This window comes from Dysidea avara, chromosome 13 (assembly GCF_963678975.1).
Source record: "Dysidea avara chromosome 13, odDysAvar1.4, whole genome shotgun sequence".
NCBI lineage: Eukaryota > Metazoa > Porifera > Demospongiae > Dictyoceratida > Dysideidae > Dysidea > Dysidea avara.
Genome location: NC_089284.1, coordinates 14,367,260 through 14,395,208, shown reverse-complemented (window position 1 = coordinate 14,395,208; position 27,949 = coordinate 14,367,260). Strand labels below are relative to the sequence as shown.

The 27,949-nt window shown below is 36.9% G+C and overlaps 1 protein-coding gene and 1 long non-coding RNA gene across 5 annotated transcripts; one reads left to right on the top strand and one right to left on the bottom strand.

Moving 5' to 3' along the window:
- Positions 1–50: 50 nt before the first annotated feature.
- LOC136242151 (cytochrome P450 20A1-like) lies at positions 51–21,717 on the bottom strand. Of its 3 annotated transcripts, none has more exons than XM_066033565.1 (9): positions 21,585–21,717; positions 14,581–14,660; positions 12,133–12,305; positions 8,697–8,842; positions 7,589–7,756; positions 4,885–5,082; positions 2,750–2,934; positions 1,541–1,717; positions 51–416 (listed from the first exon to the last, which is right to left on the bottom strand). In XM_066033565.1, exons 1-9 carry the CDS (start codon positions 21,681–21,683, stop codon positions 167–169), a joined length of 1,476 nt encoding a protein of 491 aa, XP_065889637.1. In that variant the 5' UTR covers positions 21,684–21,717; the 3' UTR covers positions 51–166. The 3 variants fall into 3 exon arrangements, with proteins under 3 accessions (XP_065889637.1, XP_065889638.1, XP_065889639.1); XM_066033566.1 differs by having other exon boundaries at positions 12,133–12,644; positions 21,585–21,636; XM_066033567.1 differs by lacking the exon at positions 21,585–21,717 and adding an exon at positions 21,317–21,335.
- A 363-nt stretch (positions 21,718–22,080) lies between these two features.
- LOC136243294 (uncharacterized) lies at positions 22,081–27,503 on the top strand. Of its 2 annotated transcripts, none has more exons than XR_010694825.1 (3): positions 22,081–22,185; positions 27,268–27,407; positions 27,459–27,503. It is a non-coding gene; the product is annotated as an uncharacterized lncRNA (long non-coding RNA). The 2 variants fall into 2 exon arrangements; XR_010694826.1 differs by lacking the exon at positions 22,081–22,185 and adding an exon at positions 26,822–27,243 and having other exon boundaries at positions 27,290–27,407.
- The last annotated feature ends 446 nt before the right edge of the window (positions 27,504–27,949 follow it).

Here is a 27,949-nt window from a genome sequence, read left to right as displayed (position 1 = left end):
ACACACACACACACGCACACGCACACACAAATGTCTACTTAATAAGCAGATTAGTGATGTAAATACAAATTTGGATACAAAGTTGACCATTGTGCAACTACAGTGAATTCAAATAAATAACTTTCAACATCAGTCAAACTGTGTATCATATGTAGTTAGTTACCAACTACTCTTTAATGGAATGGACATAGCATTTCAATGGTTCCTTAGGAGCAGTTATTAAACCATATACACTTCCAACTTCCTTAGCACCCCCAACTGGTTTGATAGTAAACTGTTGTAGCAGAATGGTCAGAAACACACTGACTTCAATGTATGTTAAGGAATATCCTGGACATTTACGACGCCCATGACCAAATGGAGCAAATGCCATTGTATCTTTTCCTTGCAAATGAGAACACTGGGTGTGGTCAAATCTACATATATACAATAAGAGAATTCAAATATGTTGTTACTATAATAACAAATGCATAAATTATAATAAACGTAAAATCATTTTTTACACAATTACCCATGTAAGGGATGCAATCTAGTACACAAAAAAAATGGAATTTTCAAATAGAGTAGGGACCATAGCACATCGATAAAAAGTACTGAAACAAGCTGGAGTAGTGCATGATATTAAATCACAATAAAACAATAAGAAGTGTCATATCCCTACTGTGCTCAAGATACCATAACGGAAATGCACAGCAGAGATATAACACTTCTTATTGTTTTACTGTGATATAATATCATGGACTACTCCAGCTTGTTTCAGTACTTTTTATCGATGTGCTATGGTCCCTACTCTAGTTGAAAATTCCAATTTTTTTTGTGTACTTGTTTGTTAGCTTTTTTGTAAATAATAATTATTATGACTGGTGAATCCATGCATACCACATCAAAAGAAAGAAATGGTGCCACGTGCCCCAGCTATATCAATTATCGTCTGAAAAGTGAAGTATCCATTATGCTTTGTTGTCAGCTATGTTAAACCGGTTACACAGCAGTACGAATCAAGAACTGTTCGAAAAGCACCTCTGCAATCAAAGTAGCCGCTATGAAAAATACGGATGATTTCCAGCCATCACGTGCTACTGCCAAATTGACACTTTTCACTGTCAGCAAAGATGAATGGGACACAAAGGAGGACACTGGTAAGTTCATGAAGAATGAATTGTATGTACTGCGGTATGCCAAAAGGCACCTCTTGGGGCGAAGCAACATCGAACAGTGAAAAAATCAAGTTCATAGCCTTAGCCGTTATCGTGATACGCTTGTCAGAAGGCATCAGTCAGTTAGTCACTAAAAAATCCTGTTAAATAATTTTTTTTAAAAACTTCTGTAGCAACTTGTTGAAAGCATTTCGGGTTGATCTGAAGGCTTGTTTGGGCTTAGTTTTATGTAACCAATACTACTTCATGGTCGTCAGGGAAAAGTGAGGCTGGTTTTTGAGTGATGTTTTTTTCATGGGCCACACCTACACCTTTGTGGTCCCTACTATACAGTACTATCGTACTTTATGATGCACAAAACATGAGGTGTATTAATGACTTACTTTTCAGGGGTTTTCCATATAGTTTCATTCTTATGTGATACCCCCAGGGCAATCACGATTGGTGTACCAGCAGGAATGTGGTACCCTCCAGCTACAATGTCATCATCAGAATAACGAAATGCATATGGTCCTATTACAGATATCCTAAGTGTTTCATTTAATACTTGACGTAGTAATCTATAATAGAAATTGTGTGCAACATAGTTTTCTGTGAATTTATAGCTACATAAATGACAATAATGACAGTGGTACAAGATCAACTAAACCATAAAATGATTGGCTGCTTTGTAGAGCTGTGACCTGCACCAAATGTACATAACCGATTATTGGCTCCCAATAACCGAATGATTAACTGATTAATTGACTAAATGATTATTTTTACATTTTCAATGTCATTTTTGTATATTAACAGTGTTTTCTTAATCAAACGTGCTGTTTGACATAAAAAGTAAGGGGAAAGAGTGGCTTTGTGATGTGTGATCCCTAACAAACAAACAAACAATAAACAGCCTCCTCACTCACTTTAGTGCACTCTTTATGACCAAAGCTGTAAGCAATTCTGTGGTCATGTGATCCAATTGTATAATTGGTTGTTGCATACATAGCCCGATTATCAATCACCCTCAGCAATAACCGATTGATTAACCGATTATTGCATAACCGATTCACAGCCCTACTGCTTTGTTAGAGTACCTAAATTAATTGTACTATATTTGTTAAACCATGCATAGCAGTGGTGCCATCACTGTGTGCAGAAACTTATATATTATAATTAGCCTACCCATGCATACTAACTGTGCAATTTCTATGAGGTGCATAGCAATGCCATTGCTCAATAGTTACACAAAAGCACAATAAAACAAATTTTAAAAGGGATGAAATAAATAAAACTTGTCATTATACTATCTAGGTGGTGGTATTTTATTTTATTTATTTATTTATTAAGGCTTTACAGCACAAGTGCTGAAGGTCTGTAGGACACCTGGTCCTATAAAGATGTTATATTAAGTATGTTTGAAAAGGTGCAGAAAGGAGAAAAAAATCCACAACTGGACCTGGGCAGCCTCGAACCTACAGCCATCCGTATATCTTTGCTCATCAATTTTAAAAGTTATGATTTTATTTCCACAGCATCCTTGAAATCCTTGGCTTATCAGTATGTAATTTTCATGTCAAGCGTTTACAAATACAGAAATCTACAGTGCTTACGTGTTTGGATCATATACATAGTCCTTGAGTCTCCCCTGCTGGTCAGGTCCCACTCTCTCTTTCATCTCTTCCACCAAGTTGTGGTAGACATCTTGGTTTAGTGTTAAGTAATGTACTGTCCATGCCAACAAACATGCTGAGGTGTGTAGACCTCCTAACATGAATGTTACACCCTCAGCAATAATCTGGATAGAAGACCAATATTGATAGGATAATAGCTATCATAGTGCAAAATTATACTAGACTATATATCTTTTAGGACTATATATCTTGTAGTAATTACGTACTATCACCATATTTGCACTTCATAATCATGGTGGTGGGTATACTATTTCCCAGTGCTAATTTCTTTGTATGGTGATATAATTTATATATGTGTATTTATCTATTATACTAACTACAGCTGCACACAATAGCAGCAAGTGTATCAAGGACAGAATTACTATCGGGTATTAGCACTAACATATACTTTAATTTGGCCTGTGTCAAATATGCCAGCATAATAAAGAGCATAATAAGTTAGAGTACTATACCAGCATAAGGTGGATATGGAATTTAATTCCTTGAAAATAGATCAATACTTCTTAATAGAGCAGTCAGTGGAAAATGCACTGCAATAGAGCACTTAATGCATTGTACATAGCTCCTTAGATTAATACTCTCTAATAAAACAGTCACTTTGCAGTGAAATACTCTAATAGAGCATTCACTGATTAAAATGTACCTAGCAGGCATAATGGGAATACTGAAGAGCATAACAGGTGAAAAATCATGGAAATTCTTGAAAGCATTTTGGGTAAAATTTTGAGCATATTTGACTCAGGCCACATTTAATAATCAAAAGTGTAAAGATAAAATTGTATATTTGAGGTGTAATCATATAAAAAACAAGGAAACAAGGGAGGTCATCTACACCTGCAACTACACTTGTAGACATTCAATCCCTACTTCACTCATAACATATCCTTATATTTGTTTGTATACATGTAACAATGACTGGTAAATCAATGTATACTCCTCAGGCACTTGCCTAGACTGCAAGCTGTCTGTGGATCAAGTCACCACCTGGTCTGGGATTTTTTTCTGCATTCAACAGTTTTTGTAAAATGTTTCTGACTCCCTGCTACACAGGCTTGTAGTAGCCTCCTTTGCAGGTCCCTAGTGGGATAGTGACTAATAATCTTACCACCACATTGAAGGAAAGAATGGCACTGGCCAGACATAACTAGCCCCCCCCCCCCCCAACTATCAATTACTGGAAAACGTTATTGCTATTTTCCTTCATTTTCAGTTTTGTTTCACCCATTATACAGCATTACAAACAAAGAACATGCAGTGCAAGAAGCACCTCTACAATCAATCGAGTCACTACAGTAATAGAGTAAAACACGTACCCTGATTATCAATTACTGGGAAATGAACGGCTATTATGCTTCATTTTCAGGTATGTTCTACCTGTTATACAACATTACAAAAGCAAAGAATAGTTCAAGAAGCGTCTCTGCAATCAATCCACTCACTACAGAAATTAATATGGATGATTTTCATAACAACCAGCTTGCACTGAAACGACCACATGTTATCATGAATCAATCAATTAACAACTTCTAGACAGTGGAGAAAGAAATGGGACACAAAGGAGGACAAAGGTAAGTCCATGATGCATGCATTGTTACAGTAGCTGCTGCGGTTGGTAAAAAGATTCATCTCGGGCAGAAGTGACATTGAACAGTGAGGAAATTAAGCATAGTTGAGTTATGCTTGACTAAATGCGTCAGTCATTTAGTAGAAAATTTAGTAAAATATAATTGAAACTAACTTGTTGAAGTGTTTGAGATTGCTCTAGAGGCATGTTATGCATAACCAATACTGTCAGCATGCATGGTAGTACCAAGATTCCATAATAGAAAGTAGTACTGTATAGTATAGATCATAAACATTTCCCAACAACATCAGCCTCTCTTTTCCTTCACGATAGCTTGTATTATACAGTAGTATACATGTGAAGTTGAGAAGTAACAGAGTTGAGTCACCATGAGGTTAATGTCACATTATAACACATTAGAGTTACAATATGAAGAGTTGAAGACATTATTAAATAGATCACTACTGTACTCTAATAAAACAAACATTACCTGATCATGTGACACACCAGACTGAAGTAAAGCATCAATAAATGGTATGTCCTCCTTTTCTTCTCCGCTTTGTCTCCTTTCAACCACACTTAATATCTTATTCCTCATCTGCTGGATGCTATCATTAAATTCTTTCTCTCTGTCACTACCTGTTTCAGGAGGACCAACAAGTATCCTTTGCTCTATTTCTTGGTATACCTACAATAGGGAAGAGCTTAGTCAAAAATTCAAGGGGAGCTGTCAATTTTGCAGATGCATCTGCAATGGATCTTCATGCAGTTAGTCAAATACAGTACCCTCAATAAGGATACACTGAAAACACTGAAATGTGGACACAGTGATACTCAGGAAATTTGCCCATCTACATTGCACTATATAGTTTTGCTCTTCTTTAGCCATCAGCTAGGTGCTGGAGGGAAAACACAGAAGATGGTCCTGTATAGGTGTTTTAGTAGGAGTCTAAGAGACAGTCATTAGTAAAGTTTCATAATGAAATGAGACAATACCTAGAAAAGTCAAACGTCAAATACACCTACATCCTACAATCTGCAATTAGGACATACCCCTGTGCATTTCTACTATATAAAAGCATGGTCTCAAAGTGTTGGGTTCCACTGCTCAGTTTTAGGCAAAAAGATTAGAAAAGTGAATTGGGAGGTCGGAAACTATGCATGGCATCGGCAACTGAGTTACCACAAGCCTTGCCCTAACTGAACAGTAAATACAACTTCCCTACTTGTATCAACAATATTACTCAGCTAGCTCTCAGTGCTAGAGATGTTTGCCAGCCATTGGTTAGTTTTAGACCAATTTAAATATTTGGCATACATTTTCAATGAGTATAGAGATCTTCAGAAGAATCCAAAAACATGTATATTTACGGGACGCCATTACATCTGACCTTACATCTGATCTTACATCTGACCTTACATCATGTAATAGCCACGATAATCTATGAGAAATATTGAAAACCATGTGAAAATAGTAGATGCACTTCAGATTTCCGGATGCATGGATTTTTGTAATTTGACTTTGGTAGAGACTGCATGTTTAAAGAAACAGTGAAGGATGGATGTTTGTCAGTATGGTAAACGAAGATTATCCAGCACCATATTTTGAAGAAAAGTCAGTGACTAAGTATGCTTTAGTCGTCAAGAAGTTTTTGGTCAAATGCAAAATTCGCCACAATACTCCATAGACAATATGGGTATATAGTGATAAACAACATATTCGTTCAGTAGCCAATTTGCACTGGTGGTTTTCGAGATGCTAATAGAACATCCCATGTTTTATATGTCCATAGTGACCTAGACTCTGTAAAACATCGTGGCAAAACATCATGGCAAAACATCGTGGCTATTACGTGATGTAAGTTCAAACGTAATGGCTTTCTGTAAATATATGTGTTTTTGGATTATTCTGAAAATCTCTATAGGCAATACTTCTGACCAGCTCTTTTATAACAATGCAATAATATCTTACTATGAGTAGGTTTACTGATATACTTTAAGTTATTAACTAAAACAATTGTGTCACTTATATCACTCACACTGCAATATGTTATTGGATCTGCGAAAACCCGACATAATGGCACAAGCCTAAATTTTCAGTATAGGCTATTGATTGCAATGAGTAAAATATTTCTGTAAATGTAAAAAAAATTCGTAAAATTTTTAAACGCTTTGTTCTTTGTGAAGAAAGAGTGTAATGATAAAAACATGGGTACCATATTATTTGCCTACTCAAGGGGAGTTAGAAAATCTTTGTTTTGTAGCAGTAGCTTACAGGATACGTGAGTTATGGGCGTTTGTTTACGTCATGTCGAAGCGATCGATTTTTCTTCACTGATTTCGTCTCTGTATGTAGTGATGAAAGGTGGTAGAAGAAAAAACCTACCACATAATGGACTCTCCTATTCATGGCGAACAGGATGGTGCAAGTTGCAACTCTGTACTGCATTGCGTATGTAAGATACAGTCGTTTTGTAAGCATCTGTAATTTATTTTCCCAATACTTGCTGTACAAATCGATCTTTTTGTTGCTGCTATTTTGTAGGGCTGTAACTCCAAAAGTTGTTGGCATACAAGGCTGAAACTTGGCCAGAGCATACATTTGGCTAAGTAGATTATAAATATTCAATAATAAAGAATTTGAAAAAATGCGCCATTATGTTGGGTTTTTGCAGATCCGGTCACATATAAGGATGAATCAGGCATTCCATTTCTTTGCTCCATTACCTACAAAGAGTGCACAACCTGCACATACTCAATTTAAACAGTAACTTTCATGTTGGTGAATTGAATTAGGATACTGTACTTAATATTAACAAATATTATGTGAATTTATGACCTACATACAAACTATCTCAATCCCAAATTTGCAATCCATCATATCTACTAAATAGCGCACACAAATTATTAATTGCTAATAATGTGATAACTTGAACTTTACATAGGGGAACACATCATCTTATACAATTACAAAATTATTATGAATATTAATTAATTTGGCTCTTGGACTGGTTTGATATCGTTAGGTATTTTCCTCAAAAGCAAATTTCAATTACTGTAAATTTATTTTCCAAAAGAAAAATTAATTGTATCTTGATAAGAAAAACACTATAATTAATCAAAGGCACGTATCAGAAATTCACTACAATTTCTGGCATCACAATTTAATGTTATGCCAACAGTGCCAACAATACCTGATTATAAATATGAGTCATCTTGCGTATTTCATCTTCATTGTTAAACACACTCCCAAAACATGTCCTTGTTATGCCCTTGGTGGTCATTGTTTGAAATTCTTCTTGCAGCTCCACAGAATCATCACTTCCAAGTTTTGACCAAGCATATGCAGTCTCGTTAGCTATCTATATAAAATGTATGGGAACTCAATGTGCAGCATGCATAGCTAGATGCATGCATGCATAAAATATTACATAGTGAATAATATTAATTACTATCATAAGTGGCATTGAAAATATTGTCATCAGTGGACAAGGTGGGTGCTACAAGTTACAATTTCCAGTATCTTGATATACAGGTTTGTGTACATCTGTCTTCATAAAATTTTCAACTGAAGCATCTTGCTTGCTACAAAGCACCTTTGCTATGAAACATAGATACATCATAAACCCTGTATAATCCACCCTTCATATAGATATCTACAAAACAGTTAAAATGCTGATTACTAAGATTTTATAGGTAATTGTAGTGAAACTTAGCAATCTACTTTGTATGCCAAAGTAGCCACACGTAAACCAATAAACTGCACATGTCACGTATCTTTCTGAGATAAACAACCATGCAACACTTTATTATTGTATGAGCAGGTAAGAAGTACGCTTTAAAACTCTAAAACATGTTGGAATATATATTATATGCATAATTACATGGAATCTACCCTAAATAGCATAAAATAAATGAAAACTCTGTGCTATTAACTAAAAAGTAGCTACAGGCTAGCAAATGAAATGAAAACTTTCAAGCTAAACTCAAAACCCCAAAACTCATTGTAACTTTATTCATCCAGGCATTTGAAGCAGCTTAGTTGTTTTTGTATGGATACATAATACAGCATATTATAATGTTCTGTCTATGCCTGTAGTGAAACAACAGGAAAACACTAATGAAAGCCAGTTCCAAAGCTGTAAGCTACATAGCTTGGGACTTGTAAATACAAAACAGCCAGGTTGTGAAATAGGGTGGAGCCCTTTCATCACAGCTTTGCTGTTTTACATTTACAAGTACAAAACAAGATTTTATGTAGTAATAAATTCATCAATAATTTTCTGTTGCAATATTAGCTACCTTTACAAAAATTGGTACATATCCTTCTAAAAATGTTCCCTTCAGTGACTCATGCAACCATTTCCTTCTGTCCTCCCAGTCTTGTCCATTTGCAAACTCAATACTGTCTGCTGTTAGTAATGCCTCAAACTCTTCAATCATCAGCTCTGTGAAAAGGCAACAAAAAGATGTGCATTTTACACAGTTTTAGTTAACTCCTCAACTGGCGTGAGTGATATTAACAGAGTGCAGTGATACGCAAGATCCCGGTATACCGTACAACAATATTATAGTGAGTTATATGTGCGAGGTTGTAAAACTGCCACCAACAACAAAATTAATCCATTAGAGGTAATTCTTCCCAGCTGCACATGAGTAATTTCGAAATAAATTTTGGCTGTTGTATGCATTCCACTCTTTTGAGCCCTTTAAATAACCCATTTTGCTTTCCATACATTTCTACAAGCAGATGACTTATCAATCAAGGAGTCGATTAAACTTCCAAGTATAGCTATCTCTATAACTCAACAACTTTAATAAAAGGTGCAATGTATATATGGCTTTATCAGTTTTGTAATAGCAGCATATCTAGTGGCATGTAAGTCTGCAACAGTAGCACTTTCCTGTACAAACTTGAAATTGGATAGTCAGCATCATGGCATGGGTATATAGTGAGCACATATTATTCACTTTGACCTGAGAGAGAAACTACATAGCTTATTGGCAACATTGGTAGAGATGTTACAGTACTGATTACAGGAATATATAATATTGAAAAAATTGTCCAGAGTTCCAACCAAACACATCCACATCTAAAAACCAAACCCTTAACCACTGAGTCACTACTGTCATGGCCGTTCAACTCACTTTATTGTATTTTATAAATAAAAGTCCAGGGGTTAAATTCTACCAGGTATTAATTTTATAGTTCTAACAATGGAATTCTAGAATATTCTATCCTCAAAATGTACATTTTATTAGAGTATTACAGAGACAATAACCAATTATCAAAAAATGTGCAATACAACTTAATTTTGTCTTCAGTATAATTATAATCATCACTTTGTCTGTAGATAAGAAATGTGGGTAAAGACCAGAGGGGATTATAACGGTCGGTCAACCAAGCATACAAGGTATTTGTCCGGAAAAACAAATTTAAGTCAGACAATGATTGTCTGATCACATGACAACTTACCTCATGCTCCTATTAACCTATACCTAGCTACAGCAGTAGCAATAACATACTTAGCGAGTTATCTATAGTCATTGTAGTTAATTGTATAAAGTCTAGTGTTGCACCGATATGACATTTTGTCGATATTCTGATAGCCAATATTGGATAATATTTCCAAGCCGATAAACTTTGCTGATCCGATATAATACTGCATGTCTATCCTTTAGTGAAGTTTACCACAAGTTTGTTTATGAAGGACTAATTTAGCTTGTTTGTAGTGGCGGTAGTGCCACAACAATAGCTGACAGTACTTTTAAGCAGTTATAACAATATTACAAAGCAGCAAAATGCTACTCTATACATAGTTTGGTGCACATGGCCATGTATTTTTAAATAATACATATATCTGTATCTGCTGCTTTTTCTCTCATGGTGCTGATCTGATACTGATATACAAAAACACAGCCGATATACGGTTTTTCCGATAACCGATTCAATTATCAGTGCAACACTAATAAAGTCTACAATACACAGCTGAATTCTGGGGAAATAGGTATGGACGGGAACTGGTGGAAAGTGGGACGGACATGACCAATAGAAAATGGCTAATAAAAGCTCATTATCTTAATAGACGTGACCAAAATGCTTCTTTGCATGCACTGTTTGAATTATAGTGTTGCCACAAAAACCATCAAAGTAGCTACTTGAATAGAGCAGTTGACGGATTTTATAGCCATAATTAACTAACAACTGAATTAGCTAACACTGAAATGCTGCAATTTTCTTGAAATTTTAAAATAGACTTAATTAATTAACTAACTACTTTGACAAAGGTAAAAAGTTTACAAAGCATATTTATAAGACAGTGACTCAGCCTGGAGCTTTGGACTGAATGCTGCATCCACAGCCTCAGGATTATGTACTGAGAAGTCACATGATGTTGTTATTATGGCAAAATCACATTGCCAGGGTTAGCTAGGCTGTATGCCTATATCATCTAAACACTGCTCTGTTTTTCTAGTTGGTTGTCATATATACTGTATGTTATATGTAAGCAAGTAACTATCAGAAGTCTATATTAGTCTGTCTGTTTGTATATGTTAAAGAGCATAGCTGCGAGTGCTATATGAAAAATAAAGCATGAGACGCGCGGCCAAGATGCTAAGTGCTTTATTAGCATCGAGGCCTAGCGCTGAGTGCTTTATTTTTCATATAACACAAGCAAGGCTACGCTTTAAATGATTTATGGAACTTTCTAGTCATGTAGCTTCACCATACACTAGGACTTATAACATTGTAAAAACTATTAGCAGCCTGAATGCACACAAATTAGTTTAACAAAGTAACTCACGCGTAGTTCACCATAGTTTGGCATGGTAGACGTTTATCGCATATTTTGGCAGGTTTTGCTCGCAACCCACAATCGATTCTATTGTGAGTCACATGGTGAAATATTTCTGTGATATCTCCAGGACTTGATATTAACAAACGTAACAGCAACGTTACCTTCTCCCACCCATCATCGAAGCATTTGGGTATATCTATAAAAGCAATCCAGTGGTAGAATTCGTATTGGCTGGGGTGATTGATCACTCAGCGTGGCGAGGCTATCAGCCTTCACTGGCTTGGGTGATTAGTTGTACTGGCGTGAGCCCCGCAGGCTATTAGCCTGCACTAGGACACGTGGGCAACTGTGCCTTATTGCCCACAGAGTGCTTTATTCATTCAATAAAGCACTCTTTGCGGTGCAATAAAGCACTCTTGTGGTCGATGAAGCACTGTTGGCTGGCTGAGAGTGTGCTTTCTGAAATTTAAAGTACACTTTTTCTTTTGATCCCGCCCATGCAAAGTTCTATAAGTACCATTATTTCATTTGCGTTCAACTATTATGACGGGAGAATAATTATGGTGTATGCATGAGCTCTGGCATGTATGTAGTTAAGATAACCAGATTCTCTGAGCATCTAAAATCAAGATTTCCCCGGGAGGGGGCTTTGTATTTTAGTGCCTTATATAACAATTGTACTTTCATTCTTTGCAATGTCCGACCATCTTAGGCTCATGTCCATCCAACTAACAGTTTGCTAGGACAAATGTCCTTGTAGTCTTTAAGAGTTATAATCCCCTCTGATACATACACACACACATACACGCACACACACACACACGTGCACACACACGCATGCACGCACACACACACGCATGCACGCACACACACATACACACATAATACGCACAGAAAATACTTATAAAATGCACATAGTCTACACTGCTTTTGCTCACTTGGTCTATTAGTCAATTTGATGGTATCCTTAAACAGTTCAGGACTACAGATACTCACAACTCTTTGCTGACCCCACCAAAACATAGCAATAGATTGTCGACCATTTTGGTGGAGGTGAAGCAGATACTCAAAAAAGCTACCATGTTTGGTTATCTCATCCAAATCACCTTTCCTGTACAGGCAGAAAGAACAAGCACTTTTAAAGACACAGAGTAGTGCGTTGTGCAGCCAAAAAAGCAGGCACGAGACTATAACAGTGCTCATAATCTGGCAACTCCAAGTTTGTCATTACAAATAATATTATTGCTACGTGCTTTCGTTCATAATCTACAGAGCATTGAAGGCATTGGTATGGAAGAAAACTTCAGCTACATTCCTGTCAAAATCACACAAATACTTAGCCCAAGCATTAGTGCACAGAACTGTTAACCAAAAGATCCAGTTCCTTCCTCTTTTCTTCTCAGTGCCACCTTTCTGTGACCATCATATGTCAGCTATTGATGATGTTTACCTACAATCAATGCATGTATCAAATTGATTCACACACAAAATATAATGCTCATCATCTAGCTACCTATTGCAAACCTATATATGTGAACATGCAAGGTTAACTAAACAGCAACATGGCATGTAAACTAAATCAATAATTATCAAGACAATACATTGTATGTGCAGCCTATGTGGTGCTAATAGTACCTGTTAGAACTGTAACATGGTCAACAAAGAGAAATGAATCAGTACAAAAAGTATTTAAAGCAGTACTATTTGCTGTAGCTATACTGCAAACAAAGGCTTGTGCAACATTAATTTAACGCACATGTGCACACTTCCTGGCTAATTGCAAATTTTCATAATTTAAGTTTTTTCTACATCATGGCCTTTAATGTGCTGTAGTGGATGAAGGAAAGCATGTAGACACTTGCAATAAACTTTGAGATGGAGTAAGTTTCATGTAAAGGCGATATCAGCATGCATGCTATATACAGTGCACTTTAGGACATGATCTTCAATGCTTCATTCTCAATGTATTGATTTGTTGTTATGGTTAATGCAGAATGTGGAATGGTCCTAGCAGGTACCAATGCTGAGATGAACTATTGAATCTGATAAATATCCTCAGTGTTATGAATGTATATACGTGTATGTGAATAAATTCATGGTTACAGAGTAAACCACATGCGGAAATAAATTGAAAATTGGTGTGTACATAGGTAGGGACCCGTTGATTTTGCCGGCAAAATTTTTGGCATAATGGGTTGGTAAAAGCAATGAGCAAAATGCTGGCATAATAGGTGCAATTTTTGTGAAGTGGACATACAAATTGCACAAAAGATCGAGATACTCTAATAGAACAGTCAGACGTGCTAAAATACTGACAATGCATAGCTAATTGTTACAGGAACAACAAGTGACAATCGAGATACCCTAATAAAACAGTCATCACACATGTTAAGCAATATTAGCTAGCCTTTTGCTTTACATGTTAGAAGTAAGTGCTGATCGAGATACTCTAAAAGAAGTCACTATAAGGTGAAACTGTAGCTTTGCAATTGGAAATATCCAATTAACAAAGATAAATGCTGAGCAAATTTTATAATTCTTGAGCAAAATATGGAGCATAATAGGTGAAAAATAAAAGAATTGCTGGAAAGAAAAATAGGTGGAAAAAAAAGCAAAATAGACCAGTCCCTATACATAGGCTAATCATTGTACAGTGCCTATTAATGGCTTGAACAAAGGAGTAACAGCTAGAGAGTTACATAGCAAAAACTAAGCAAGTGTAAAATTTTGGGGTTGAGATACTCTTATTGAACAGTCATTGCGGGGGAAAAGAGTGCAGGAAATTATTAAGACAAAAACTTACCCTCTGAGCCCTTGCCATCTTGGCAGCTCACCTCACATAATTTCTACTTCATTCTGGTTTAAATCTAGCTACTTAAAAACTAATTTCATAGATCTACAAATAGAAATTCTAATTTGTTCTAGAATATTCTATGTGCATTCTATTAGAAGTCCTCAATAAATATGTGCTCTACTAGAGTATTACAATAATATATCAACAGGGTATGACTTCAGTCTTTAATAAGCATCTTTGTGTGTGTAGATAAGAAGAAATATGTAACCCCAAAACCAACCATAGGTTGGCTTTGGGGCTAATAAAGTACAAAAAAGAAGTGAATTCATGTGAAACAGTCAAGCAGTGAAAAAGGGTGCAGCCTTCAAAAGCTTGGCTGAAAAAAGTTGTGAAATCAAAGGTAGCAGCCAAGAAATGGCTGTAATGACATTGACATAATAGCCGCCACGTTTACTAGCATTAACATCATTGCAGCCATTTTTTGCACACCAATTTTTTTTCACCCATGCAGGCGACCCCCTTTTTTCACAGTTTGGCTGTTTATGTGTGTATGCTATCTGAACAATTGTAAGCATGTAAATAATCAACTCACACTGGATCAGATGGCTTCTGGTCCCAACCTGGAACAAGCTTCATGCCAGATCTAGATATTTCTTTAGAACTTTTCTTGTCCTAAGCAGTAGAGGTTATGAAAATCATAAGTTGCCAATTATACATACTAGCACATAAAAGGCAATTACATATACTATTAAGCAGTGCATGTACACAATGTGAGTACACTGAAAAGCTAAGGGCTTTGTGGACATGCTGGTGTGTTATCAACTGTTTTGTGGTATTGAGCATGCATAGATCAAAGGAACCCATTTGTAACACTAATTAAGGGACTATTGCTGAGGACTGTGTCCAAGGACTAACCCAAAATGTTTCTAACACATTGCTACATAATTAAAAAAAATTATTTATCTATTACTTTCAGACTATCATAGATGGCTAAGGCTATGGGCTTGATTCTTTCACTGTTAGATATCACTTCACCACAGTATGGCACCACACTACTGTACATACAATACATGCATCATGGTGTCTTCCTTTGCATCCCATTTCTTTTCACTGACAGCACAAGATGTCAACTCATGGTAGCACACCCACAACTACATGTTGAAAATCATTTGTAATTTTGAAATCACACCTCCAACAGTTGAAGTAAGCAGCATGCATTGTTCTTCGTATGTATGGCTGAGAACATAGGAAAAAAGTATGCGAAATGGCTGGTATGGTGACAAACATTTTGTCATACAACTATAGCCTCATCCATCAGGTGCCACATTCTTTTGAAGTGGTGTTATAGAAATTCACTAATGGCAAATATGTTACAAAATAAACAAGTGTACAAGCTAGATAGGTACAAGCTAGATAGGGATCATTACAATAAAAAGTGCTCAAATAAGGAAATGCAAATTTAATCCCTGAGGTACAAACCCTGATTTAGGTGTTTGTTGCTAATTATATAGACTAAAGGTAGGAAATAAATTTACACTTTAGGTGATGTTCCCCTCGTTTATGCAACTTCAATTGCAATGATCCCTACAGCTTGTAAAATTGTGTATTATAGGTTCCAATCATGTACCTTGCATATGATCAAGTAATTAGTTGCATGTGATCAAGTAATTAGTTTACAAATTAGGCCACATGAACTAGCTATTAAGCCAATAAAATAGCAATGAAGGTGGGTAGGTTATGAACTAGCTAGATAGTTGAAGTAGCTAGAATGCATTTTTCTCTAGCTATAGTTATTATATTATGTCTACGTAACTTATATTCTTAGTTGTGTAATGCCACTGAAGGTACAAAAGTCATTGAAATGATAAGGGATACAGTGCATGACATGGGCTGGGATGAGAAAACATTTAAGTTTAGGCCATCATTTGCTTGTTTCTCACTAGGTGCAGCAAAAACAGATGAGGGCAGGAGGTGATTATTACTCATACAATCAGCTATAACTGCCAAGCTGTTATGAAGAAATGAGTTGGATGACATATTTTATTGACCAGAAAAGCCCAAATCTCCGTGATCCCTACTATTCAGTATACTACCGTTAGTACTGTAAGATGCATCGTGTCTTCCTCTATAGTGCATTCTTGTGATCTATAAGTCAAATACAGTAGAACCCCAGTTTTCCAGACCCCACTTATCCGGATTCTCTGTTAACCGAACTATGGAAAAGACTGTTCTATTAGAGTAGTGACTGTTCTATTACGGTAGTTGATAATACAAAATTTTTAAAATGTTCTTTATGCTTATACACAGTTTCAGAGATACGAACTTTTCAGATTTATTGACTACCCCTGGTCCCAAGGGGTTTAGATAACCGAGGTTCCACTGTAATTGTATGCAGCTACCCAAAAAATGATGCAGTGGTGATGGGAAACAAAAAATAAAAAATGGTTTTAACATGCTCAAGTGGGTAGCAGTCATATTAAATTGCAGGCATATGATAAAGTCAACCAATTATTATATAAGCGTATCATACAGTACGGTAGTACTGTATATTAGGGATCATGGAGGTTTGGGTTTTCCTAGCCAAAAAAATTCACCTAAAAACCAGCTTCACAACTCTATCTTGGCACCTTGGCAGTATTGGTTAGGTATAACCAAGCCCAAAAGTGCCTTCAGTATGATCCTAAAGGCTTCCAATAAATAGTTACAAAATTTAAAAAAAAAAATTATTCAATGGAATTCTCTACTGACTAACTGCCTGCCTGCCTGCCTGATGCCTTCAGGCAAGCGTAACTTGATAATGGCTAAGGCTATGGGCTTACTTTTTTCACTGTTCGACGTTGCTTTGTCCTGAGACGTGCCTTTTGGCATACCGCAGTATGTGCAATGCACGCATCATGGACTTACTTTTGTCCTCCTTTGTGTACCATTTCTTTTTACTGACAGCCTAAGGTGTCGATTCGCAGTAGCACGATGCGTGGCTTCCCTACAGTACATTTGTAAACGGAAATCGTCTGTATTTTCCATGGTGAATGGACTGATTGCAGAGACGATTCTAACACTGCTCTTTGTTTGTAACGCTGTGTAACGGGGTGAACATACTGTAGCTGAAAGTGAAGAGTAATGGCCACTGCACTTTCGAGGCAGTAATTGATAGTTGGGGTAGTAGGACCGTGAGACCTGTGGAGCGCCCCACTACCGCTGCTGAAATACACTTGGCAGAGGTTCAGCTTGACTCATTTGTTTAATGTGTTTATTTCATTTTGTATCTGTTTAATGTGTTTGTTTTGTATTATTACTAAAAATAAATAAATAAATTAAAACAATTGATAGTTGGGAGCACGCGAATTGTCGTATTTTCGAAGTTACTGGATTGTTGCAGAGGCACTTCTTCTACTGTTTTTCGTCTGTAGCGCTGTGTAATGGGCCGAATATAGCTGAAAGCGAAGCGTAATGGCCACTGCACTTTCAAAGCAGTTTTGATAGCTGGGGCGCGCGCTCAAACAAAAACATTAATTCAGGCACCATTCTTTCTTTTGATGCGGTATGCATGGGTTCACCAGTCATAATAATGTTACAAAAAAAGTAAGCAAACAAGTTTAAGGAAAAATTAGAAATTTAATGTTCGATTAGGGATCATAGAAAAAAAGTAAGGAAACAAGGGAGGTCGCCTATACCTGCAGATACACTAGTGACATTTAATCCCTAATTCAGTCTTGGTCTTGGGGTATAGACTGGATTAGGGATTAAATGTTCACTAGTGTATCTGCAGGTGTAGGCGACCTCCCTTGTTTCCTTACTTTTTTTTCTATGATCCCTAATCGAACATAAAATTTCTAATCTTTCCTTAAACTTGTGTGTATAATAAGCTGTCTGCATGTGTATCTAGATTAGTCAAGTATCCTATGCAAACTCGTAGCTAAACTATTTTGGATTTCAGGTGTAAGCACACCAAAATTGTGATGGTAGCTAACACATCTTAACATGCAACCAACATGAAGTACACATTGTTCCAAGGTAGTATGATATCAGTAATGCATAAGTACAAGGGTAGGGGTGTCATAGCCTCGACACTATTTTCAAAACCCACACACTTTATGGCCAAGAAGCTCAGATTAGAAAAAAATCAGTCAAAGCAAGCTTAGTATTTAGCTAAATACACAGAAAAACCATTTTACCTTTTATACACGAAGTCATACAACTACCATATAACATGCAGTCTCTTGTGACTGCACCATACACAGCATTCACATAATCACTGTATTTAACCCAAAAACCGTCTGTAATTTAATTTCTGATCAGTCCTGGTATGTGATATCTGTTGGTCGAAAATTCTAACTGGAGTTGGTGATTAAACAATGCAAAGAAGGCAGTCTGACTCACTGTAGTGCATTGAGTGTATGGGAGCTGCTGGCTACAGACAAATTATACCAATTTGCAATTGAAAGATGCTTGAACTTCAGAATTTATCCAGTATAGGCTAACACTAGACATGCAGAGTATGCTTCGCTTTCACCTATTTTCAGACCGTTACATAGCGCTACAAATCAAGAACAGTATTAGAAGTGTCTTTGCTATCAATCCAGTCACCACGGAAAATATGGACATTACAAACATAGAGAAGTCATCGTGCTACCGCAAATTGACACCTTGGGCTGTCAGCAAAAGGAATGGAACACAAAGGAGGACAAAGGTAAATCCATGGTGCATGCATTGTACATACTGTGGTATGCCAAAAGGCACCTGTCAGACTGAAGCAACATCAAACAGTGAAAAATCCCATAATCTTATTTTTCTGACGGCATCAGGTAGGCAGGCAAGTAGGCGGGCAAGTAGGCAAGCAGTTAATCAGGAGAAAATTCCATTGAATAAAAAATAAAAATTTGTAGCAATTTATTGGGTCACACTAAAGGCACTTTTGGGCTTGGTTATACCTGCCAAGGCACCAGGAGTATATTGTAAAGTTGGTTTTTGGGTGATATTTTTGGCCAGAAAAACCCAAACCTTCTAATATTACAGTACTACCATACTGATCAATACATGCAGTACTAATGTACTGTATAATAGTGACTAAGATATAAGGTCAAGATCACCTGATTGACCACTGGGCCAGAACACTGTTAGCCAAAATGTACTCAGTCAACTGGTAGCTTTTTCAAGTTCAACTTGATTGGGAGAGTAACTTGTCATTCTACGGACACCATCACATGGACATCATCATATCACCCAGACCCAGTTACTAGCTGCTGAACTACTTAGAAGCTCATTCTTGCATTAGAATGGACAAATTTCATAATAACGAAAAAATCATCTGTTGCCCCTAGCAACCTAAGTTTTACATTATTTGTAGGTATCAATGTTTTAAATCACCTCTCCAAGTTTTAAAAGGATAGCATATATAAGTCTTGAGATATGACATTTTGAAGTTGCAATTTTCCCGTCAATGAGAGGGGCAACAGTTGCCCCTTCTCGTTAATCACACAAATCATGGGATTTAAAGAATGTCATATTTTATGATCTACATACGCTATCCATTTAAAACTTGGAGAGATTATTGTTGACATTCACACCTACAAATTATGTAAAATTGAGTTATATGTACGTTTGAATTTTTGGTTTTTGCATACATTGAAATACCTCATTTTTGTGATTGCCCAGAAGGGGCAACTGTAGTCCCCTTACATAGATATGTATGGGAAAATCACAAATTTCAAAATGTCATATCTTATGACATATATATGCTATCCTTTCAAAATTTGGAGAAGTTACTTTAGACATTATCACCTAAAAATAATGGGAAATTCAGGTTGCTAGGGGTAACAGTTATTATTATAAGCTATAAAGCCTTATTATATTATATATATATTATGGAATTTGTCCATTGTAGGAGCATAGTGAAAGCACTGTGGATTTGAGAGCCGCACTTTTTGAGGTCTTCTGGACCATCAATTAATGGAGAAATGATGCATATACTGGACAGGAAAGAAATTATTTCAACAATGCAAAGAAGCATTATCTTTTTAGCTAACTGCAAGTAAATCCATGCACATCATGCTACAAAATATACCTAGGCCACCAATGCACAAATTCAAGCACATCAAAAACAGTTTGTTTATAGCATTTCAAGTCAGCTTTAGCAATAACACAAAGGATCTCACACTACATACATATAGCTAACTGCTACAAAATATTTTACTGCAGTGGGCTTATAGCTAGGAAAAGTGGCTGTTGGGTCAGTGCTGGACTGGCGTAGCTAGCTAAATCATTTGTAACGTAGTATATGGCACATGTAAACAATTAAATAGATGAATTTCTAAAGTGCTTTAATTAAAGTGATCAAAGTCTGGGGAATTACAATTTCTTCTGGGAAGGTGTTCCATAGTCTGATGGTAGAAGGGAAGGAGTGCAGGTATGCATTCGTTCTAGTTGCCAGCTGTATATATCTCATGCTATGACCCCAGGTGGGTGCAAATGACTAGGTAAGATGGTCATGAGGTACTGAGATTAGATTATTGATAATTTTGTAAAACATATGTAGCTTGGCTTGATTTCTTCTAAGCTCTAAAGTTGACCATTTCAGATGGTTTAACGTTGTTGTAACACTAGCTGTTCTGCTATAGTCGTTATTCACAAACTGTGTAGGGTGACATTGGACCATTTAACTCTGTTTATATATCCAACTTGATATGGGGACCAGACATAGCCACTTTATAGTAGCTAGTATCACATGACACTACCATACAACATGAAGTGACTATAATATTGTTACCTGTACCCTTCATATGATAGTCACTTTATAGTAGCTAGTATCACATGACACTACCATACATCATGAAGTGACTACAACACTGTTACCTGTACCCTTCATATGATAGTGGAAGTGTATATGGGACAGATAGAAGTTGTGCTACACTCTGAAATCCTTACAATGAGTTATACTTGTTGACATCATATGTGATTATTCAGCTAGGCAATTGGGCGTCACCTCCTGTGGCCAGACCACCCCCACTGCGAATAAATACAGTATGGTGCACAGGTAGTAGTGCCCGGAATTACAGGTAGTCCCTTGTTATGTTTATTATTTCAACTTGGTACCCCTGAGTCTGGGCCCCCATTTTCTCTTGTATGTTGTCATACTTTTTCATGACGTCATCATCATTTTATACAGTCCCTTGTTATGTTACAGTGGTGCAGTGGCGTAACTAAACCCGGGCCTACCCGGGTGTCAGCAATCAAGTCACGCCCACGGAATTAGCAATATAGTAGAAAGACTATTTCACCGAATAATCGATCGAGACCTTGACAACAGCACACATTTTTGGCTATATTACCTTCGTTATTGAATCACTTCAAACTGCCAGCTTATCGGAATAAGCGCCTCTAGAAATAATTATCGTTTCGATAATTCGACTAGATCTACTTTCTAATAGCTTTAGTTGTGAATACGACTTCCAATTTATTGCACTGGGCCCTGGTGTCGGTACAAGTCTAGTTACGCCACTGCAGTGGTGTCCAGAATTTGAGTCTGAATCATATACTATCTATGACTGAACACTGTATATGAACAAAATCTCGCAAAATACTCGGTTCAACGGTTACCTGTGATCCAGTGACCTTTTGAAGAACACAATACAACAACAGAACAATGGTAACGCCCAATACAGCGGAAAAAGACAGGAGGATGATAAAATCCGACATACTGCAATCCGCCGGGCAACAGCACCGCACTTTGATAATGCCAGAACAGAGTGACGTACGCTAATTATATCGTATTATTGATCCGCTGTCCCAGTGTCATGATTGATTGCACAACATCCGGTGCCGGTGTGGTGGTGATTTGATTTATATAGCACGACATCCGGTGTCTTGCAGGAGACACTATCTTAAGAACATTAATCAAACCTCTCAACTCTCACGATTTGGTCGTGAGACACACGATTTCAGTCTTGATATCACGACCGCTTGCTGATCTCACGATTTCTCACGATTTTCAGCAAAATTTCCTAAGACACGCTAAATCTCCTTGATCTAAGGCTCTGTACCAGGTATCATGTGATCATTTAATTAGAATATCGGCGCACCTCTGTATTTTGAGCTGGAATTTTTGGCGGTTTTCCGTGTTTTGACTGCGTCACGAGTGAATGCGCTGTCAAACTCAAAGGTGAAAACCTTTGGAAAAAAGATTCAGCACACATTTAAGGTGAGGAATAAGGTGAAACATCATTACTGATCCTAGACGTGCTCTTTGTCAAGTTCCTCAACCCACAACAAACCATATTTTGACTGGCTGTCCTGCTGCTCTAGATCAAGGCAGGTATACCTGGAGACATGATTCAGTTTTACAGGTCCTTGTTCATGGGCTCCAACAGCATTTACCTGAAACATTCAAACTTTACGCTGACCTTCCAGGTTATCTAGCTAGTTCCAGCCCCCCTAGTACCATCCCAACCAATCTTTCCTCCACCCTCAGCAGGCCTGACTTGGTATTGGTTTCTAATGATTCCATTTGTTTGTTCGAATTGACAGTACCAACTAATACCCAACAACATCTTCTTGCTGCTAGAGCTAGAAAGGAAGATCGATATAGCTCCTTGCAATATGACCTCCAGCTTTCTGGGTTAACTGTCAATCTTGTTCCAATTGAAATTGGTTGTTTAGGCCACTTTTTGTCAGAAACAATTGCTCAAATGGCTACTGCTTGTGAAGTGCCAAAGAAAACCGTGAGATCCTTGTTTGAGCAGGCAGCTCGCATTGCTGTCCTGTTTTTACAGAATTTTTAATTCTAGAGCCTCCCTGGGCTGGGATCTTTTAGACCACCTTAGGTAAACTTTAAGTATTACATATATGTAGATATAGTTTTTTTTGTGTATTGTAATTTAATTTACCTTTAGTTAATGTAAGTCTTGCCAGGGCTCCTGTACTGATCCATCAACACATGGTACCCCTGTATCTAGGCCCCTGTATGCTTGTAATGTATATTTTGTCTTAATCATTAAGACTCTCTCCCATCCTACCAGTGCAGTGGTGTTATTACAAATGTTTATTGCTTAATTTCAGTTGTGAGGTGCATTATCCGGAGAATTTGTGCTGAACACCGAATCCACTGCTGGATACTAATTACTCAATGAGAGGTGATTTCGACGACGAATTATTGCTAAACTAGTGCACCACAAGTTGAAAAGACTGATTCAACGATGGAACAAAGATAGGTTCTTATAGGAGAGTAGGCTACACTATAGCATAGATATATTATAAGCTGCGGTAAACAGCAGTATTGCACCCACATAGCTAGCTAGTTGTGCCTTTTAAATATTTTTTTTGTTAAAACATGAATGTACACGAGCCCCATCATAAAGATGGTAGGCTTCACAGCTGCCTGGGGGTGGGTGCCTGGCTGGCTGGCTTTCTCATGACCAGATCTGTTTCCAGGTTGAGAGGTCTACATTAATCCGCTACATTGCCAACTTTGGGTGGACATAACAAGGGCGGATCCAGGACTTGGCAAGGGAAGGGGCACAAACAGGCAAGTTATAGGTGGTTAGGGAGAACCAGATCCTCTTATTATAACTTGCTGCATTTTTGGAGCAGCAAATAATACACCTCTTAGTAGTATCTCACTATTGATTTTTACCATTTTGGCCTTTGCAGATGGCTGTGAAGTATTTAAAGGGCTCTGAATGTCTTAAACAACAGCAACACGATAATTATTTTAGAGGCGCTTAGTACGCACGAAGGTGCTGGGTGTCAATTTCACAGTTAGTTAGACTTTGGTTCGCTTTAGTTTAAGGCGAATTCGTAATAAATGCTAGTAAAATATGAGTTTCACAAGCTGATTTTGGCCTGGCATATAAAGTTTAGTATTTTAATCAGAAGTAGCTAGATATGCATGGCTCCTCGACAAGATGAGGGGGGGATTTGCCCCAAATGCCTCATCCTGGATCCGCCATTGCATACGTAGGTACCTAATATCAAGAGTTCATAATATAATGCCATCAATAAAAGGGCACCTGAAAAAAGTGCATTACGGACATAGCTATGGAAACTCAAATTTAGTGCAACAGTGAAAGACTGCTGCTGTTACATAATGTCAAAAGTTATATCAGCCAACTATTGCTTTATGATTTAGCAGCAGAAAACCAGGAAAATATTTGTATTGTCACCTGCCTGGTAATTTATGCTGATTGCTGTTGCATTTCTAATACATTTTGTGTGGGCCTGGCCATTATCTATAGCCAAACTAGTACACTAAGTTTACATAGCTTGTGTCAGTGTTTCCACTGACTTACGGCTTCAGGAACTCAGCCTTCTTGGCAATGTTGCAATGCAAATTCTCATTATGTGCCAAGACTCCATCCGATGAAACTTTTTAAACAAAGAATTTGCAGAAGCATTGGTCAACACTTTTCCAACTTTAGAATAATCCAACAATGGAATGACTTATCCGACGAAGTAGTTCTGGCAAAAACAGTATCTTCTTTCAAACACTCACTAGACCAATATTGGAGAGAAACTGGACATGGACATTGTCAAAGGCCTTTGGCCTATTAATCAATCTTGTATTTTAATTGTCCATTAAATAATAATAATAATAATAATTACCCATATCTCTCTATTGTCTTTTTATCCATGACTTTATCTTGACAGTTACCTATACACTACTATATCATGAAACTTTATTCTATTTCAGTACACATGTGCTGTAGCAATACTAATACTCCTAAGTACATACTGGGCAGTTGTCGTGTCTCTAAAAAAAAATAAAAATAAAAGCCAGTCAAAAAGATTTCCCAGCAATGGAGAACTTTCGGCCACTGTTGCCGTTTCACCTTAGCATTATTAAGCAATTCCAGAGGCCACAATCAAGGAAGTCTCCCCAACTTCTCTTCTTTGTGGTAGATCTCATGAATAGTATCTACTCCCAGTTACAAGACAACCGATTGCAAAATATTACAAACACACTGCTGAAATTTTCTAAGCTCTGTTATTATTATTAAAGGAGCTGGCAGCCTCAGGCAAATCTCAACCTTTTCAATAGACCTCTCCCAAGAGGTATGTTACAAGCTGTTTATGGCAACAATTGGACAGCCTAAAAGTTGCCAAAATTGGCAACTTTTGGCAACCCAAAGTTGCCAATATTGGCAACTTCAGGTCACCCAAAGTTGCCAATATTGGCAACTTCAGGCCGCCCAAAGTTGACTATATTGGCAACTTCAGGCAACCCAATATTGGCAACTTTTGTGTTTCTTTGAGTAACCACAAATGACGCTCAAAAGTATCCAAACTTGGCAATAAATATACTTTCTTTTATAAAAGATGATAGAGAATTTGATTGTGGGATTCGGTTATCCACAATTGGTAATTTTGTGTGACAAATTCTTAGAATTGCCAAAAATGGCAATTTTATAAAAGCGTGTGCAGTAGCTGCTGTTTTTGGCAATTATAACAACAGTCTAAAAGTTGCCAGTTTTGGAAACTTTGATACTTACAGTTTACCGGTATTAAGCATGAAAGTGAGCATTACAGTGTTAAAGTTCACAAAGCTGCTAACTTAACTATGCTTACTTTAGAGGAACTGTTATAATGATGCCTGAAAGTATTTAAATATGATTACTAGCAATATTATCAGTGGATGCCAGGTAGCTAGCTATACATTCACTTTAAAAGCAGCAGTAGGAATATAGCTATGTAGCAAACTTATAATTTGAATGTGAATTGACCAAAATGCGATAAAATGGACAAAGTCATAAGAATATCTTGCTACAAATCATGCTATATAGCTACAAATCATGCTATATAGCTACAAATCTCCAAGAAGAGGTTCCTCAAGAGGCTTTCACACCGTTGGCCAAACGTAAATGTAAGAGGACCATTAAAAACGCATTAGATATGGACAACATTAATTATAATTCTATTTGGAAAATGTACATCAACTGTAGTTGTAAATAATATTTCTGTTGAATCTTAAAGATACGTAAATTGTAGAACAGTGCATTGCAGCAGTAATCACCATATATATCGTACGGTTTAGATATACATTGAGCCAGCAGGCATAAACTACAATAATTATAATGCAGAATAGGGTATTCTAAATTTGTGATATGTATATTTTGCTGCCAAATTTGGCAATATTGAGTCAAACCTTTCACCATCTTTTTGGTGAACTAGATCACAAAATCTGCTAATCCAGTTGCCAAGTAAGTCCAAGTTCTCAATTTTCTTAGTTAAAATTGAGTTGTATTGCCGAAATGCAGAATGGATAGGTACAAGCACAGTTTGTGGATGTTCAAGCTACCAAATTTGGACCATAGTTTTCAGTTTTGGGGCAACTTTTGGCTTGCTTCCAAAAGTAGCCCAAAGTGGAAACCTCAGAAAATTGCCGAAACTGGCAATTTGTAAGCAATACAATAGTTTTGCAACTTTTAAAAGTTGCCAAATGTGGAAACTTTTATTTGCAAGAAATTGCCAGAAGTAGTAATTTTAGTATGCATGAACAGTCCAATAGTGGGCATCAAATTTTGCCATTTTTGCAAACTAGATCCCACAATTGATTCATTGGTCTTCATAAAAAAGAGTACATTTATTGCCAGAATTGGTAGTTTGGAGCACCATCTTAAACTGCCAAATAGAAATTTAGTAACCAAAACTTGCCAAAACTGGCAAATTCTTAGCAGTCCTATAGCTTTGCATTACACTGCTTTATAAAGTTGCCAAAAGTGGTAACTTTTGTTTGCAAGAAGTAGCCAAAATTGGCAATTTTTAGGCTGTCCAATAATTTCCAAAATTGGCCTTGTAACATACCTGGAGGCTCCCAAAGGTATTTGAGGTCTCTGGGGCATTGTTGTCTGGTCATCAACTGTAGCTTCATCGGTTTCCATATCTAGAGGTGACAATTGCATAAAAGGCATAAAACTTTGATGCAATCATATTTATTTTATTTATGTGTGTATACAGAATCCACAATAATGTTTGAATGCTGAAAAAATAATTCTGTATTAGTGACAGAGAATTTATTTTTATTATTTTATTTTACAAAATAGTTGATCATTTGCTATGTCTTATTGTGAGTTCTGATTTGGGAGGTTGTGTGTGCGTGCATGCGTGTGTGTGTGTGGTGAAAGAAAAAATGTTGTACTCTGTTAAAAACTGTTCTGTCAGAGTGAACTTTATGACTGTTACATTTGCAATGAGTCTAGTCACATAGAAAAGAACAGTTTTGATCAGCTACAGTACATATTTCTGATTCATCATCTTTCATCAGGTGATGATATGTTCTTATTTTCAGATTTGGAGACGAAGGACATCAGGTGATGATATGCTCTTATTTTCAGATTTGGAGACGAAGGACAAGACGGCAGAGCGAGAGAGAGAGAGACATTTTTGCTGAAATGGGTGTATGTGTTGATGCTAAGAGTTACGTTTAAGGTATAAACTAATGTACAAGTAAAATATACTTACATGATGTGTTATTCTTAGGACAGATGGGAACTGGTTACTTTGAAAAATACTCTATAGTAGAATCAAGAGTAAATAATGGAAGAGAGAGTATCCAACTGCCATATACTGCAACAAAAATGAGCACTTCAAGTAGAGAAGCCAACCTGTAGTGCTTTCAAAGGCAGTGTTGAATGAAGTAATAAACACCTGCTAGCTCAGACTGTTTGAAGTGTCCAGGCATGATTTGAAGTCAAACAGTCTGAGCTAGAAGGTGTTTATTACTTCATTCAACACTGCCTTTGAAAGCACTACAGGATGGCTTCTCTACTTGACTTGCTCATTTTTGATGCAGTATATGGCAGTTGGATACTCTCTCTTCCATTATTTACTCTTGGTAGAATGGACAGGTTTTATTTATGAAAGTAAATTTTATGTGAAACTTGCATGTGTTGTTAGTCAAATGGTGTTTGGTTTAGCATGGAGTAGTGGGTTCTTTTTACAAAGGCTGTAAGGTTGGGTACAACATGTTG

What these genes read in the sequence shown, in the direction of transcription:
- LOC136242151 (XM_066033565.1), bottom strand. Translation starts at nt 21,683, where the DNA reads ATGTCGGATTTTATCATCCTCCTGTCTTTTTCCGCTGTATTGGGCGTT. An exon ending in CAGAAGCCATCTGATCCAGT is followed by an intron (nt 12,306 to 14,580) that starts GTGAGTTGATTA and finishes CTGCCTGTACAG; the next exon opens with GAAAGGTGATTTGGATGAGA. An exon ending in TGACTCATATTTATAATCAG is followed by an intron (nt 5,083 to 7,588) that starts GTATTGTTGGCA and finishes TCCCTATTGTAG; the next exon opens with GTATACCAAGAAATAGAGCA.